Source organism: Dunckerocampus dactyliophorus, chromosome 10 (assembly GCF_027744805.1).
Source record: "Dunckerocampus dactyliophorus isolate RoL2022-P2 chromosome 10, RoL_Ddac_1.1, whole genome shotgun sequence".
Lineage (NCBI taxonomy): Eukaryota > Metazoa > Chordata > Actinopteri > Syngnathiformes > Syngnathidae > Dunckerocampus > Dunckerocampus dactyliophorus.
The window spans coordinates 1,763,996-1,783,436 of record NC_072828.1 but is presented as its reverse complement, the minus strand read 5'-3'; the positions used below and the strand labels follow the sequence as shown (position 1 = coordinate 1,783,436).

Below are 19,441 nucleotides of genomic sequence, written 5' to 3'. Positions count from 1 at the left end.
GCATTTTTCCAGTTCATTGTGAAATAAGAGTTTACGAAACGGAAGTGTAGCAAAGCACGCATTTCAATAGTGGAGTTCATGACGCAAAGCAAAGCTCTCAAACAATTGGCTTTTTTTCTACTTCAGCAGCCGCTACAAGTGAACGGATAACTTTTGTGTCACCGCTCAGTTAGTTGATCCATCACCGGAATAATAAAAACGAAAGTTGCATCTCTGTGTGTAGTTTGATACGTGAGCAAGAGCCAATCAGGAGGGGAGCTTAATATCATCTGACTGATGCGATATCACATCTAGAAAGCGGCATTCATGTGATCGACCCAAACTACCTTCACGATCGACGTAAGGGGCACCCCTGCCCTAGACGGACCAAATCAACACTTGGTGCTTTGGTCGGCAACATATCAGAAAAGAGGCAAGAACGTCCATCACTGTTTGCCAAAGTCAAAGCTAATGTGCGTGAATATCTTGTTTGGACTAAAACACAAAATACTAGCTCTGCTTTCACGGACGGCTGAGGAAATGAATAAATATTCACATTTCAGAGGCTGAAATCAAAGGATATTTACATTTTGAATTAAAAACATGACTAATCAAATACCAAAATAAGACCGATCTACTTTAAAACTTACGCAATGCACGTAGCGCACGCGCATATGCGCCACAGACATCAGGCTCATATCCTGCCACATGTAATATACGGTGGTACCTCGGTTAACATCCGCCCCGGTTAGCACGTTTTTCGTTTAACAACTAAAATTTTGGCCAAAATTTAGCCTTGGCTTGCATTGGCCTGCTTGTGTAGCATCCCAAATAGCATCCGGTTTGTTTACGTCGGTACCTTGGATCATGCGCACAAGACGAAATCTCGCAATACCTGCACGCGATCGCGCATGCATTTAGGACGTTTGTATGAGAGTTGTAGAGAAATACATGGCATAACAAACACATGGACTCGGCACGGTAACGCCTCCAAACTTTACGGCTTAAATAGAAGACCGTAGCCATTTCAGAGGTACGTACTGTAAATGTGACGACGAGGCTCTGGGATCAGCTGCACTCATACGCAGCGTCACGCGTAGCAGTCTGTCAACCCAAAAGTGTCTCATTTTACATCCATAACACTCATTTGTGCTCGCAACAAGAAAACGTAAGCATTCAGACTTAGCGTAGCGTGTTCACACCATCCACTGCCACACAGCACACACCTTCCACGGCATCCTCGCCAGCGGTTCAGCAAGGCACATATTTACTGGCTCGAGAACGCTGACATTCAGTGCTTGTAGCAGAATAATGTGTTTATTTGGTTTTGTTTTGTTCATTGGTGGTTTTGTGTGTGTTTTTCCCACCAAAACAAGGTCAAAGTGATGTCAAATGTTCACTTGTCCATTCGTTTGTCATTTGGAATGATTTTTGCATCATTTTCTGCATGTGAAACCAGAATGATCGTCTATAAAATGTGCTTTGTGTGTCTGGAGTGGATGAATTAGATTTACATTATTTTTCATAGGAAAATGTGATTTGATTTGATTTGATTTCTAAACAGAAAAATACTATTTATCCAAACATATCTTATAAGCACACATTTTTGTCTGGATTTCCAGTGGTGAAAAATAAGTTCAAATAGTTTATGGAACCAAGAAAAGAGGGGGTGTGGCGTATATCGCACATGCGTAGTAGAGATCATGTTGCCTGATGTTCCATCAAATAGATAACAGATGACGTGGGTTACACACGCCCAGTGTCCTCCCACCATCCGTACTGGAAACGTGATGGGTTCTGCTACGCATGTGCAGAACGCCTCCACATCCTATTTTTTGGCCTTCACGTGTTAGGCGAGCCGATTTGTCCCACGCATGTGTGATCTACGTCATCCAGTCATTACAGAGCGTAAACGTCAGGCAACGCCTTTTCTACTATGCATGTGCAACATACGTCCCCACACCCCCATAGCCGTGGTCCAAGTGGATCAATTATAAGACCTCTTTTCTTTGGTCCACAAATTATTTGAAGTTATTTTTCGCCACTGAAAAAATACAGACAAAAGGATTTGCTAGCAAGATATGTTTGGGGGGGGACTAGATGAAACTCAATCGGACAAGGGGCCAAAAGCCAAAGCCTACTTTAGGTTGTGGGCCGAACCGGACATTACAATACTGGCAGACTAATAACCAACAACTCCAGGTATGTGAGCTCTGAGCATGTACTTTTCCATTTCCAAACACCGTACAGGAAAGCAAAAAAGAATAAACCCAATCAAGCCTACACACACATGCAGTCATGTAGTGTATTGGTAAACAAATATAGGGGGTCATATTGGAGCTGAATCGTAAAATGCAATGTTGCTGGTTATCCTTCCGCACGTCCTCCTCCACTCGAGCGACACGACCTGCAAGCTTGCGCCACCTGGCACGATACATTCCCTTCGCCAGTCACCTGGACACCCACAGCACAGGCCTAGACGAGCAGGTAAACAAGCTGCCTACACACCTTTTATCCCGGTTGCCCGCGCATGATTGGAGCATACCGATGTAACGCCCCCCTGTGGTTGCGTTTTCCGGTTGGGACAAAATGCGCATGACAGCCGGTGAATGTGTTTTTTTTTAACTTCACTCGTGCATTTTTTTTTTCGAGTCCGTTCATTCCTGCACGGAAGTTCTACTTTCCAATAGTTGGTGGATCTACGACGATGGTTGTTTTGGTGTGGTTGTTCCACCCCCTCTTCGTCAGTCTCACATCGTCCGGGCAAAAGCTCCAGTATTTTATATCCTCACAGAAACACCCCCATCCGTGACATGTGGAACATCACGAGTTTGCAGCTGTGGAACGGGCAGGTTGCGCATTTCCCAGCATGTCTTGCTGGAGTTAAAATGATCACTTTTGGCTGTCTTATCCCTCTTGAAGGTGTCCAATTGCAGCGGCAGCTGGATGTGGCCCCCGGGCACACTGCTTATGGTTCTTTACCTTCAAATGTCCCGGTATTTGACGTTTTGTTTATACGCTTTATTCTATTGCTGTTTATTCATATGTATCATACGTGAGCGGACACGACGCTTACGTCTGCGGCAGACGATAGAAACATCCGCATGCTAGCAAAGTCCAACCCCCCAATATATATGACAACATATGAGGTATGGCTATTGACCATTTATGTTCATAAAGGTAAAAACGAATGCAACCACCACAGCACGTGACGCGCAGAAGCGCCATCGTAAACATTTGCAAAAGCAGGAAGCGACGTAGGTCTGGGGCGCGTGCAGAAGCGATGGCGTAGTGACAAGCTAGCCAGTCCCTTTGTAACGACGACGTGATCAATTCTCCCTCCACCAATCAGACATCAGCGTGGGTGGCTCCACCCATGCACAAGCATTTGTATACATGAAGAAACATGATGATCTGTGATCTATAAATAGACTAAAGACTTAAATAGATCACCTGCGGATGTGGAAGATGTCATCTGAGCTGCTCCATCCAACTGAAGGCCTACAACACTAATAATACCACCTTCCATTAAAAACAGTCATCATTGAGCTTATTCATGTGCCGCTGCCGCTTCCTCAGGCCCTTCAGGACGGAGGAGCCGGCGTGGGCGGAGGAGGACGACTTTTCAGAGCACGACTACTACAACAGCATCCCAGGCAAGGAGCCTCCTGTCGGGGGAGTGGTGGACACGAGACTCCGGCCCAGTAAATCCCAGCAGGGTCACATCCTGGCACAACCACAGGGCAAGGCCGTGGCGCAGGTAAATAATAACCAAGCCCAGCTCGTCCTCATGCTGCTAATTGCCAAGTGTGACTCCACAAAGAGCCTCCTGCAATCGCTTGGATTCTCTTTCCAAACATGGCTGACACGCTGCAGCTTGAGTTTCAGATAGAGTGCATCAAAACGACATTATGTGAGGGCGAAAGAGATGAGAGAATTGCTCATACATGATTAAAAGTGGGCTGTCTTTAAAAGTGTGTGTGTGTGTGTGTGTGTGCGCGCGCGCGCGCGTGTGTGCGTGCGTGTGTGCAGATGGGCTCACCAGCAAAAAGGGAGCAAGCGGCTTTCCACGCTAGCCAGCTTTGCTATGAACTTCACTGGGACACTGATGCGACTAGTAGCTCAGGTGAGACCCCTAGTGGCGACATGCTAGTATGACATGAATTTGTTAGTATGACACGAAACCTTTTGTAAAATTCTATTCAAACCAAATTACAACCATTGACCATTAAGGCAGTACATTATTAAAACTTGTAATAAAAAAAAAACTTTTATTATTATAATCAGTTACATTAATTACAGTCTAATGATGCATTACATTGTTTTATCACCTCCGCCAAGCGCAGCACAAAGCTGTTTGTCTGTGTTAAAAAAAAATATATAAACACTAAGCATTATCATGCTAGGTGTTAGCATTCCTAGCATGCTAATATTAGCATAGTAGTATTTTTAGCCGTTTTCACGGGGAGACACTTATATGAACACACCACGATTATAGCATGTTAGCATTGCTGGCATGCTAACAAGAGCATACAAGCGTTTTTTGGTGATTTTCATGAATGTGAATTTAAGCAGACACATCGATATCATGCTAGGTGTTAGCTTGCTAATGTTAACATGCTAACATAATTATTAGCATTTTCAGAGGTAGGTAATTCTACAAATACTTAGCGCTATTATGCCAGGTGTTAGCATGCTAATGTTAGCATGTTAGCATTCTTTAAGTCATTCAAACCCTTCCATGGTACGTTTTCATGGTCAAGGAATCTAAATATGTAGATCAAATCAATGTAGGACTAATATTTATGTTGTAAAAAAAAATTGCTTATTTTTAAATGAAATGAAGTGGTTCTCTAATATAACAAATATATGTACTATAATATACAAACAATGCATGCTGATTGCTGTTTGACTAGAATAGAATACCAAACATTTAGTTATATGATACATGAAAGCAAAGCTAGATGTGACAATGTATTGATATTACATTTATTTCTGGTCATATTTTGCATTCATACTTTTAAATGCTGTACTTAGCGCAGCTTCATTTGTCAAGTTCCTCGTATGTGTTGTAAATTAACCTGCATTTACTTATGTTTTTATTTACCATTGGTAAAATATGTAACTCTTGTTTATCGTATATTCTTTTTTTATTATATTTGATTCCAATTGTATTGCATTTTATGTAAGAGTTATCTAAAATGTTGCATAAATGTTCTTTTTCTTCTGCAGCCAAGCAGTATTTCCCTTCAGGATCAATTAAGTCTGTCCAACTTGCCACCACTAGAGGGAGCCATAGAACAGTAATGATGCATGTATGTATATATTTACGTATTAGATGGGTACCTGTGTGCTGACGGCCAAGCGCAGAGCAGCAAGGACTACGAGGAGCACCAGTACGTCAACACACAGAGCTTGGACAACTTGGATCCTTTGGCTCTGGGCCCCGATGGACAGCGAGGGCTCAGGGGGCCGGACAGTCCCAAGAAGGACCTTTTTGACATGAGTGAGTCCTGATGTTTGACATATGACAACAATCCTTATGAGTTATTATTTCTCTGCCATCCTCGTGGTCTCTGCTAGGACCTTTTGAGGATGCCCTAAAGCTGCACGAGGCTGGCTCTGGTGTCCCTGCGGCTGAAGGCGGGGGCGTCCAGGTCCTGGAGGACCAGTGGCCCAGTCCTCCACGGCGCAGGGCCCCGGTGGCCCCAAATGAGGATCAGCTCCGACGGGAGAGCTGGTACCACAGCCGCATGAGCCGGCGAGATGCCGAGAAACTGTTAGTCCGAGACGGAGACTTCCTGGTCCGGGAGAGCACCACCAACCCGGGCCAGTACGTGCTGACTGGCATGCACTGTGGCCTCCCAAAACATCTCCTGCTGGTGGACCCTGAGGGCGTGGTGAGTCAGCTGGCGTTGCTGTATCGGTCCATCATGTGACGTGTGGGTGTGTTCCTTCCTCTCCCAAGGTGCGCACCAAAGACATGCTGTTTGAGAGCATCAGCCACCTGATCTCATACCACCTGAAGAACCAGCTGCCCATTGTGGCGGCCGAGAGCGAGCTCCACCTCAAACAGGTGGTCCGCAGGAAACAATAGCGAGCCATCTGCACCGTTCCCGCTTTTGGAACCTGATCGGGACTTTGGTAAGCACGCATGGAAAATAGCAAAGAATGAAACAAGAGGATGGTGAAGTATCCAAGTGCAGCAAAGGGATGCTTTGGTGAAGCGCTGCGTCCGTTTTGCATCACATTTGCTGCTACTTTTCAACTTCATGAGCAGTACGCTCACCGGGATGACACATTAAGCAGCATCAGGCACACACGCACGATCCAATAAGCACACATTACACACAAGAATGGATATCACTGACTGTACCTGGATAATACCGGACGTATCAGAGATCAAACTCACCTTTCTTCTATCCTAGGCCTCAAATATTTTGCAGATATTTTCTTGTCAACCAGTTTCACACAATTGTGTGAGGGATGTCCCGATGCCGAGCCGCTGCATCTTCAAGATCGGGTAATATCGGCTTCTGCCGCGAGATCGGGCCGATCCGGTTGCCGTATCACGTTGATAACTGTGGGCCACGCTCTGACGTGGTTGGTGCGCTAATGCGCCTCAAAGCTGGTTGCCGCTCGACTCCCACCACCCGCAAGAAATAGAGAAGGCAACACCGCCATGCAGACACGTCCCCGGCGTACCGTGGCGACTTAGTTTCACGCTGGATGTGGGATGTTGGGCTTCGTAGCTCCAGCGGTACTTCCCATCACTGTGCCCGGACTGCTGTGCCATTGTGCGGGGAGCTGGCACGCAGTGGCCAATGGTGGCTGCGGCCCCCCCCACTGGCCATCTAGACATTTCAGGTATCAAGGTATTGCCCCCCCTGTGTGAGTAATGGCCTCACCTTGGCCACCCAAGTCAGTTGGGCAACACTTTTGGCAGGAGGACGGGAAGTGCTGCTCTAACCGCTCGTTGTTTACACGAGGGACCGTCAGTAAATGACTGTAGCACTAAATAGAGTTTGTTAAAAAAAAAAAAAAAAGAAGTCACATATTGTAAATCACACCACAGATTGATCTATAAACACGCCAAATGATGAGTCCTACCCTACAAGGATTTCATCTTGTATTGGATTCGGGAGCTGACTCACTGAGGTTCGTTCCAAAAGCCAAACAATACTGTCGGTCTTGCTGTGGAATAAAACTAAGTACTTTGCTTGCGTTATTTTTAACAGTATTTCCATAACCTTATTTCATTCCACAGATTCATGTTCGTAACAAAAGCTTAGTAGGAAGACAAAAAAGGATCGGTACGGGATCGGACCGGATCAGATCAACAAGACTATAAAAAAAAAAAATCGGATTGGATCGGAAGCCAAAAAATGTGGATCGGGACATCCCTAAATATAATCATATTTGACTAAGATGAAATAATTGGCTGGGGTGTACCTGGGGTAGGCTCCAGCGTACCCTAGAAGGACAAGTGGCAGAGAAAAGGAATGAATGTGGGTACACCCTGGACACCATTAATTGAATATTTCTGTTGAATATTACCATCAGAGGTCACGTGTCGTACGTAATATGCTTCACCCATAGTTGAGTATCTAACCACCCTGGGCTAAATACTGTATCTTACATGTTTTTGTTGAACATTAACCCAATGATTTGGATTTAACCACCATTCATTTACACATGAGTGTTTAAAAAAACAGTAACTTTAATGGGGTAGTATACTAGTAACTAGTATACTAGTGACTTCAATATTTTAGTATTTAACCACTAGTTAACTTCAATATTTTAGTGTTTAACCACTAGTAACTTCAACATTTTTGTATTTAACCACTAGTAACGTAAATATTTTAGTATTTAACCACTAGTAACTTCAATATTTTAGTGTTTAACTACTAGTAACTTCAATATTTTAGTATTTAACCACTAGTAACTTCAATATTTTCAATATTTTAGTATTTAACCACTAGTGACTTAAATATTTTAGTATTTAACCACTAGTAACGTAAATATTTTAGTATTTAACCACTAGTAACTTCAATATTTTAGTGTTTAACTACTAGTAACGTAATATTCAATATTTTAGTGTTTAACCACTAGCGACTTCAATATTTTAGTATTTAACCACTAGTAACGTAAATATTTTTGTATTTAACCACTAGTAACTTCAATATTTTAGTGTTTAACTACTAGTAATGTAAATATTAGTGTTTAACCACTAGTAACGTAAATATTTTAGTGTTTAACTATTAGTAACGTAAATATTTTAGTGTTTAACCACTAGTAACTTCAATATTTTAGTGTTTAACTACTAGTAACGTAAATATTTGTGTTTAACCACTAGTAACGTAAACATTTTAGTGTTTAACCACTAGCAACGTAAATATTTTAGTGTTTAACCACTAGCGACTTCAATATTTTAGTATTTAACCACTAGTAACGTAAATATTTTAGTGTTTAACCACTAGTAACGTAAATATTTTAGTATTTAACCACTAGTGACTTCAATATTTTAGTGCTTAACTACTAGTAACTTCAATATTTTAGTGTTTAACCATTAGTGACTTCAATATTTTAGTGTTTAACCACTAGTGACTTCAATATTTTAGTGTTTAACCACTAGCGACTTCAATATTTTAGTATTTAACCACTAGTAACGTAAATATTTTAGTGTTTAACCACTAGTAACTTCAACATTTTAGTATTTAACCACTAGTGACTTCAATATTTTAGTGTTTAACTACTAGTAACGTAAATATTTTAGTGTTTAACTACTAGTGACTTCAATATTTTAGTATTTAACCACTAGTAACTTCAATATTTTCAATATTTTAGTATTTAACCACTAGTGACTTAAATATTTTAGTATTTAACCACTAGTAACGTAAATACTTTAGTGTTTAACGACTAGTAACGTAAATATTTTAGTATTTAACCACTAGTAACTTCAATATTTTCAATATTTTAGTATTTAACCATGAGTGACTTCAATATTTTAGTATTTAACCACTAGTAACTTCAATATTTTAGTGTTTAACCACTAGTAACATAAATATTTTAGTGTTTAACCACTAGTAACGTAAATATTTTAGTGTTTAACCACTAGTAACTTCAATATTTTAGTGTTTAACTACTAGTAACGTAAATATTTTAGTGTTTAACCACTAGTAACTTCAATATTTTAGTGTTTAACCACTAGCGACTTCAATATTTTAGTATTTAACCACCAGTAACGTAAATATTAGTGTTTAACCACTAGCGACTTCAATATTTTAGTATTTAACCACTAGTAACGTAAATATTTTAGTGTTTAACCACTAGTAACTTCAATATTTTAGTATTTAACCACTAGTGACTTCAATATTTTAGTGTTTAACTACTAGTAACGTAAATATTTTAGTGTTTAACTACTAGTGACTTCAATATTTTAGTATTTAACCACTAGTAACTTCAATATTTTCAATATTTTAGTATTTAACCACTAGTGACTTAAATATTTTAGTATTTAACCACTAGTAACGTAAATATTTTAGTGTTTAACCACTAGTAACTTCAATATTTTAGTATTTAACCACTAGTAACGTAAATATTTTAGTGTTTAACTACTAGTAACGTAAATATTTTAGTGTTTAACCACTAACGACTTCAATATTTTAGTATTTAACCACCAGTAACGTAAATATTTTAGTATTTAACCACTAGCGACTTCAATATTTTAGTATTTAACCACTAGTAACGTAAATATTTTAGTGTTTAACCACTAGTAACGTAAATATTTTAGTATTTAACTACTAGTAATGTAAATATTTTAGTGTTTAACCACTAGTAACTTCAATATTTTAGTGTTTAACTACTAGTAACGTAAATATTTTAGTGTTTAACCACTAGCGACTTCAATATTTTAGTATTTAACCACTAGTAACGTAAATATTTTAGTGTTTAACCACTAGTAATGTAAATATTTTAGTATTTAACTACTAGTAATGTAAATATTTTAGTGTTTAACCACTAGTAACTTCAATATTTTAGTGTTTAACTACTAGTAACGTAAATATTTGTGTTTAACTACTAGTAACGTAAATATTTTAGTGTTTAAACACTAGTAACTTCAATATTTTAGTGTTTAACTACTAGTAACGTAAATATTTGTCTTTAACCACTAGTAACGTAAATATTTTAGTGTTTAACTACTAGTAACGTAAATATTTTAGTATTTAACCACTAGCGATTTCAATATTTTAGTATTTAACCACTAGTAACGTAAATATTTTAGTATTTAACTACTAGTAATGTAAATATTTTAGTGTTTAACCACTAGTAACTTCAATATATTGGTGTTTAACCACTAGTAACGTAAATATTTTTGTATTTAACCACTAGTAACTTCAATATTTTAGTGTTTAACTACTAGTAACGTAAATATTAGTGTTTAACCACTAGTAACGTAAATATTTTAGTGTTTAACCACTAGTAACGTAAATATTAGTGTTTAACCACTAGCGACTTCAATATTTTAGTATTTAACCACTAGTAACGTAAATATTTTAGTGTTTAACCACTAGTAACTTCAATATTTTAGTATTTAACCACTAGTGACTTCAATATTTTAGTGTTTAACTACTAGTAACTTCAATATTTTAGTGTTTAACCACTAGTGACTTCAATATTTTAGTGTTTAACTACTAGTAACTTCAATATTTTAGTATTTAACCACTAGTAACTTCAATATTTTAGTGTTTAACTACTAGTAACGTAAATATTTGTGTTTAACCACTAGTAACGTAAACATTTTAGTGTTTAACCACTAGCAACGTAAATATTTTAGTGTTTAACTACTAGTAACGTAAATATTTGTGTTTAACCACTAGTAACTTCAATATTTTAGTGTTTAACTACTAGTAACGTAAATATTTTAGTGTTTAACTACTAGTAACGTAAATATTTGTGTTTAACCACTAGTAACGTAAATATTTTAGTGTTTAACAACTAGTAACGTAAATATTTGTGTTTAACCACTAGTAACGTAAATATTTTAGTGTTTAACTACTAGTAACCTAAATATTTGTGTTTAACTACTAGTAACGTAAATATTTTTGTGTTTAACCACTAGTAACTTCAATATTTTAGTGTTTAACCACTAGTAACGTAAATATTTTAGTGTTTAACCACTAGTAACGTAAATATTTGTGTTTAACCACTAGTAACGTAAATATTTTAGTGTTTAACTACTAGTAACCTAAATAGTTGTGTTTAACTACTAGTAACGTAAATATTTTAGTGTTTAACCACTAGTAACTTCAATATTTTAGTCTTTAACCACTAGTAACTTCAATATTTTAGTGTTTAACTACTAGTGACTTCAATATTTTAGTATTTAACCACTAGTAACTTCAATATTTTCAATATTTTAGTATTTAACCACTAGTGACTTAAATATTTTAGTATTTAACCACTAGTAACGTAAATATTTTAGTATTTAACCACTAGTAACTTCAATATTTTAGTGTTTAAGTACAAGTAATGTAAATATTTTAGTGTTTAACCACTAGTAATGTAAATATTTTAGTGTTTAACCACTAGTGACTTCAATATTTTAGTATTTAACCACTAGTAACTTCAATATTTTAGTATTTAAGTACTAGTACCTTCAATATTTTAGTGTTTAACCACTAGTAATGTAAATATTTTAGTGTTTAACCACTAGTGACTTCAATATTTTTGTATTTAACCACTAGTAACTTCAATATTTTAGTGTTTAAGTACTAGTAACTTCAATATTTTAGTGTTTAACCACTAGTAATGTAAATATTTTAGTGTTTAACCACTAGTGACTTCAATATTTTAGTATTTAACCACTAGTAATGTAAATATTTCAGTGTTTAACCACTAGTAACTTCAATATTTTAGTATTTAACTACTAGTAACGTAAATATTTTAGTGTTTAACCACTAGTAACTTCAACATTTTTGTATTTAACCACTAGTAACTTCAATATTTTAGTGTTTAACTACTAGTGACTTCAATATTTCAGTATTTAACCACTAGTAACTTCAATATTTTTAATATTTTAGTATTTAACCACTAGTAACTTCAATATTTTCAATATTTTAGTATTTAACCATGAGTGACTTCAATATTTTAGTATTTAACCACTAGTAACTTCAATATTTTAGTGTTTAACCACTAGTAACGTAAATATTTTAGTGTTTAACCACTAGTAACATAAATATTTTAGTGTTTAACCACTAGTAACTTCAATATTTTAGTGTTTAACTACTAGTAACGTAAATATTTTAGTGTTTAACCACTAGTAACGTAAATATTTTAGTATTTAACCACTAACGACTTCAATATTTTAGTATTTAACCACCAGTAACGTAAATATTTTAGTATTTAACCACTAGCGACTTCAATATTTTAGTATTTAACCACTAGTAACGTAAATATTTTAGTGTTTAACCACTAGTAACGTAAATATTTTAGTATTTAACTACTAGTAATGTAAATATTTTAGTGTTTAACCACTAGTAACTTCAATATTTTAGTGTTTAACTACTAGTAACGTAAATATTTGTGTTTAACTACTAGTAACGTAAATATTTTAGTGTTTAACCACTAGCGACTTCAATATTTTAGTGTTTAACTACTAGTAACGTAAATATTTGTGTTTAACTACTAGTAACGTAAATATTTTTGTGTTTAACCACTAGTAACGTAAATATTTTAGTGTTTAACTACTAGTAACGTAAATATTTGTGTTTAACCACTAGTAACGTAAATATTTTAGTGTTTAACTACTAGTAACGTAAATATTTTTGTGTTTAACTACTAGTAACGTAAATATTTTTGTGTTTAACCACTAGTAACGTAAATATTTTAGTGTTTAACTACTAGTAACGTAAATATTTATGTTTAACCACTAGTAACGTAAATATTTTAGTGTTTAACCACTAGCGACTTCAATATTTTAGTGTTTAACTACTAGTAACGTAAATATTTGTGTTTAACTACTAGTAACGTAAATATTTTTGTGTTTAACCACTAGTAACGTAAATATTTTAGTGTTTAACTACTAGTAACGTAAATATTTGTGTTTAACCACTAGTAACTTCAATATTTTAGTGTTTAACTACTAGTAACGTAAATATTTTAGTGTTTAACTACTAGTAACGTAAATATTTGTGTTTAACCACTAGTAACGTAAATATTTTAGTGTTTAACAACTAGTAACGTAAATATTTGTGTTTAACCACTAGTAACGTAAATATTTTAGTGTTTAACTACTAGTAACGTAAATATTTTAGTGTTTAACAACTAGTAACGTAAATATTTGTGTTTAACCACTAGTAACGTAAATATTTTAGTGTTTAACTACGAGTAACCTAAATATTTGTGTTTAACTACTAGTAACGTAAATATTTTAGTGTTTAACCACTAGTAACTTCAATATTTTAGTGTTTAACCACTAGTAACGTAAATATTTTAGTGTTTAACCACTAGTAACGTAAATATTTGTGTTTAACCACTAGTAACGTAAATATTTTAGTGTTTAACTACTAGTAACGTAAATATTTGTGTTTAACCACGAGTAACTTCAATATTTTAGTGTTTAACTTCTAGTAACGTAAATATTTGTGTTTAACCACTAGTAACTTCAATATTTTAGTGTTTAACCACTAGCGACTTCAATATTTTAGTATTTAACCACTAGTAACGTAAATATTTTTGTATTTAACCACTAGTAACTTCAATATTTTAGTGTTTAACTACTAGTAACGTAAATATTTTAGTGTTTAACAACTAGTAATGTAAATATTTGTGTTTAACCACTAGTAACGTAAATATTTTAGTGTTTAACTACGAGTAACCTAAATATTTGTGTTTAACTACTAGTAACGTAAATATTTTAGTGTTTAACCACTAGTAACTTCAATATTTTAGTGTTTAACCACTAGTAACGTAAATATTTGTGTTTAACCACTAGTAACGTAAATATTTTAGTGTTTAACTACTAGTAACCTAAATATTTGTGTTTAACTACTAGTAACGTAAATATTTCAGTGTTTAACCACTAGTAACGTAAACATTTTAGTGTTTAACCACTAGTAACTTCAATATTTTAGTATTTAACCACCAGTAACGTAAATATTTTAGTATTTAACCACTAGCGACTTCAATATTTTAGTATTTAACCACTAGTAACGTAAATATTTTAGTATTTAACCACTAGCGACTTCAATATTTTAGTATTTAACCACTAGTAACGTAAATATTTTAGTGTTTAACCACTAGTAACGTAAATATTTTAGTATTTAACTACTAGTAATGTAAATATTTTAGTGTTTAACCACTAGTAACTTCAATATTTTGGTGTTTAACTACTAGTAACGTAAGTATTTTAGTGTTTAACCACTAGCGACTTCAATATTTTAGTATTTAACCACCAGTAACGTAAATATTTTTGTATTTAACCACTAGCGACTTCAATATTTTGGTGTTTAACCACTAGTAACGTAAATATTTTAGTGTTTAACCACTAGTAACTTCAATATTTTAGTGTTTAACTACTAGTAACGTAAATATTAGTGTTTAACCACTAGTAACGTAAATATTTTAGTGTTTAACTACTAGTAACGTAAATATTTGTGTTTAACCACGAGTAACTTCAATATTTTAGTGTTTAACTACTAGTAACGTAAATATTTGTGTTTAACCACTAGTAACTTCAATATTTTAGTGTTTAACCACTAGCGACTTCAATATTTTAGTGTTTAACCACTAGTAACGTAAACATTTTAGTGTTTAACTACTAGTAATGTAAATATTTGTGTTTAACCACTAGTAACTTCAATATTTTAGTGTTTAACCACTAGCGACTTCAATATTTTAGTATTTAACCACTAGTAACGTAAATATTTTTGTATTTAACCACTAGTAACTTCAATATTTTAGTGTTTAACTACTAGTAATGTAAATATTAGTGTTTAACCACTAGTAACGTAAATATTTTAGTGTTTAACTATTAGTAACGTAAATATTTTAGTGTTTAACCACTAGTAACTTCAATATTTTAGTGTTTAACTACTAGTAACGTAAATATTTGTGTTTAACCACTAGTAACGTAAACATTTTAGTGTTTAACCACTAGCAACGTAAATATTTTAGTGTTTAACCACTAGCGACTTCAATATTTTAGTATTTAACCACTAGTAACGTAAATATTTTAGTGTTTAACCACTAGTAACGTAAATATTTTAGTATTTAACCACTAGTGACTTCAATATTTTAGTATTTAACCACTAGTGACTTCAATATTTTAGTGTTTAACCACTAGCGACTTCAATATTTTAGTATTTAACCACTAGTAACGTAAATATTTTAGTGTTTAACCACTAGTAACTTCAACATTTTAGTATTTAACCACTAGTGACTTCAATATTTTAGTGTTTAACTACTAGTAACGTAAATATTTTAGTGTTTAACTACTAGTGACTTCAATATTTTAGTATTTAACCACTAGTAACTTCAATATTTTCAATATTTTAGTATTTAACCACTAGTGACTTAAATATTTTAGTATTTAACCACTAGTAACGTAAATACTTTAGTGTTTAACGACTAGTAACGTAAATATTTTAGTATTTAACCACTAGTAACTTCAATATTTTCAATATTTTAGTATTTAACCATGAGTGACTTCAATATTTTAGTATTTAACCACTAGTAACTTCAATATTTTAGTGTTTAACCACTAGTAACATAAATATTTTAGTGTTTAACCACTAGTAACGTAAATATTTTAGTGTTTAACCACTAGTAACTTCAATATTTTAGTGTTTAACTACTAGTAACGTAAATATTTTAGTGTTTAACCACTAGTAACTTCAATATTTTAGTGTTTAACCACTAGCGACTTCAATATTTTAGTATTTAACCACCAGTAACGTAAATATTAGTGTTTAACCACTAGCGACTTCAATATTTTAGTATTTAACCACTAGTAACGTAAATATTTTAGTGTTTAACCACTAGTAACTTCAATATTTTAGTATTTAACCACTAGTGACTTCAATATTTTAGTGTTTAACTACTAGTAACGTAAATATTTTAGTGTTTAACTACTAGTGACTTCAATATTTTAGTATTTAACCACTAGTAACTTCAATATTTTCAATATTTTAGTATTTAACCACTAGTGACTTAAATATTTTAGTATTTAACCACTAGTAACGTAAATATTTTAGTGTTTAACCACTAGTAACTTCAATATTTTAGTATTTAACCACTAGTAACGTAAATATTTTAGTGTTTAACTACTAGTAACGTAAATATTTTAGTGTTTAACCACTAACGACTTCAATATTTTAGTATTTAACCACCAGTAACGTAAATATTTTAGTATTTAACCACTAGCGACTTCAATATTTTAGTATTTAACCACTAGTAACGTAAATATTTTAGTGTTTAACCACTAGTAACGTAAATATTTTAGTATTTAACTACTAGTAATGTAAATATTTTAGTGTTTAACCACTAGTAACTTCAATATTTTAGTGTTTAACTACTAGTAACGTAAATATTTTAGTGTTTAACCACTAGCGACTTCAATATTTTAGTATTTAACCACTAGTAACGTAAATATTTTAGTGTTTAACCACTAGTAATGTAAATATTTTAGTATTTAACTACTAGTAATGTAAATATTTTAGTGTTTAACCACTAGTAACTTCAATATTTTAGTGTTTAACTACTAGTAACGTAAATATTTGTGTTTAACTACTAGTAACGTAAATATTTTAGTGTTTAAACACTAGTAACTTCAATATTTTAGTGTTTAACTACTAGTAACGTAAATATTTGTCTTTAACCACTAGTAACGTAAATATTTTAGTGTTTAACTACTAGTAACGTAAATATTTTAGTATTTAACCACTAGCGATTTCAATATTTTAGTATTTAACCACTAGTAACGTAAATATTTTAGTGTTTAACCACTAGTAACGTAAATATTTTAGTATTTAACTACTAGTAATGTAAATATTTTAGTGTTTAACCACTAGTAACTTCAATATATTGGTGTTTAACCACTAGTAACGTAAATATTTTTGTATTTAACCACTAGTAACTTCAATATTTTAGTGTTTAACTACTAGTAACGTAAATATTAGTGTTTAACCACTAGTAACGTAAATATTTTAGTGTTTAACCACTAGTAACGTAAATATTAGTGTTTAACCACTAGCGACTTCAATATTTTAGTATTTAACCACTAGTAACGTAAATATTTTAGTGTTTAACCACTAGTAACTTCAATATTTTAGTATTTAACCACTAGTGACTTCAATATTTTAGTGTTTAACTACTAGTAACTTCAATATTTTAGTGTTTAACCACTAGTGACTTCAATATTTTAGTGTTTAACTACTAGTAACTTCAATATTTTAGTATTTAACCACTAGTAACTTCAATATTTTAGTGTTTAACTACTAGTAACGTAAATATTTGTGTTTAACCACTAGTAACGTAAACATTTTAGTGTTTAACCACTAGCAACGTAAATATTTTAGTGTTTAACCACTAGCGACTTCAATATTTTAGTATTTAACCACTAGTAACGTAAATATTTTAGTGTTTAACCACTAGTAACGTAAATATTTTAGTATTTAACCACTAGTGACTTCAATATTTTAGTGTTTAACTACTAGTAACGTAAATATTTTAGTGTTTAACCACTAGTGACTTCAATATTTTAGTGTTTAACCACTTGCGACTTCAAAATTTTAGTATTTAACCACTAGTAACGTAAATATTAGTGTTTAACCACTAGCGACTTCAATATTTTAGTATTTAACCACTAGTAACGTAAATATTTTAGTGTTTAACCACTAGTAACTTCAACATTTTAGTATTTAACCACTAGTGACTTCAATATTTTAGTGTTTAACTACTAGTAACGTAAATATTTTAGTGTTTAACTACTAGTGACTTCAATATTTTAGTATTTAACCACTAGTAACATCAATATTTTCAATATTTTAGTATTTAACCACTAGTGACTTAAATATTTTAGTATTTAACCACTAGTAACGTAAATATTTTAGTGTTTAACTACTAGTAACGTAAATATTTTAGTATTTAACCACTAGTAACTTCAATATTTTCAATATTTTAGTATTTAACCATGAGTGACTTCAATATTTTAGTATTTAACCACTAGTAACGTAAATATTTTAGTGTTTAACCACTAGTAACTTCAATATTTTAGAGTTTAACTACTAGTAACGTAAATATTTTAGTGTTTAACCACTAGTAACTTCAATATTTTAGTGTTTAACCACTAGCGACTTCAATATTTTAGTATTTAACCACCAGTAACGTAAATATTAGTGTTTAACCACTAGCGACTTCAATATTTTAGTGTTTAACCACTAGCAACTTCAATATTTTAGTATTTAACCACTAGTAACGTAAATATTTTAGTGTTTAACCACTAGTAACTTCAATATTTTAGTATTTAACCACTAGTGACGTAAATATTTTAGTGTTTAACCACTAGTAACGTAAATATTTTAGTATTTAACTACTAGTAATGTAAATATTTTAGTGTTTAACCACTAGTAACTTCAATATTTTAGTGTTTAACTACTAGTAACGTAAATATTTTAGTGTTTAACCACTAGTAATGTAAATATTTTAGTATTTAACTACTAGTAATGTAAATATTTTAGTGTTTAACCACTAGTAACTTCAATATTTTAGTGTTTAACTACTAGTAACGTAAATATTTGTGTTTAACCACTAGTAACGTAAATATTTTTGTATTTAACCACGAGTAACTTCAATATTTTAGTGTTTAACTACTAGTAACGTAAATATTAGTGTTTAACCACTAGTAACGTAAATATTTTAGTGTTTAACCACTAGTAACGTAAACATTTTAGTGTTTAACCACTAGTAACGTAAATATTTTAGTGTTTAACCACTAGCGACTTCAATATTTTAGTATTTAACCACTAGTAACGTAAATATTTTAGTGTTAAACCACTAGTAACTTCAATATTTTAGTATTTAACCACTAGTGGCTTCAATCTTTTAGTGTTTAACTACTAGTAACTTCAATATTTTAGTGTTTAACCACTAGTGACTTCAATATTTTAGTGTTTAACTACTAGTATCTTCAATATTTTAGTATTTAACCACTAGTAACTTCAATATTTTAGTATTTAACTACTAGTAATGTAAATATTTTAGTGTTTAACCACTAGTAACTTCAATATATTGGTGTTTAACCACTAGTAACGTAAATATTTTTGTATTTAACCACTAGTAACTTCAATATTTTAGTGTTTAACTACTAGTAACGTAAATATTAGTGTTTAACCACTAGTAACGTAAATATTTTAGTGTTTAACCACTAGTAACGTAAATATTAGTGTTTAACCACTAGCGA

General features: G+C 32.9%; 1 protein-coding gene across 7 annotated transcripts in view; it reads left to right on the top strand.

Annotated features, from left to right (window-relative positions):
* Positions 1-19,441, top strand: part of shc2 (SHC (Src homology 2 domain containing) transforming protein 2) — a 69,771-nt gene that overhangs the window by 17,526 nt on the left and 32,804 nt on the right. For all 7 annotated transcript variants that reach the window (XR_008572671.1, XR_008572672.1, XR_008572670.1 and 4 more), the window contains 5 exons: positions 3,559-3,739; positions 4,012-4,105; positions 5,318-5,485; positions 5,563-5,879; positions 5,948-6,123. Coding sequence is in view for 3 of the 7 variants with exons in the window: in XM_054789339.1 (XP_054645314.1) it covers positions 3,559-3,739; positions 4,012-4,105; positions 5,318-5,485; positions 5,563-5,879; positions 5,948-6,076 (889 nt within the window). In the remaining 4 variants the exon portion in view is untranslated. The remainder of the gene's footprint in view (positions 1-3,558; positions 3,740-4,011; positions 4,106-5,317; positions 5,486-5,562; positions 5,880-5,947; positions 6,124-19,441) is intronic.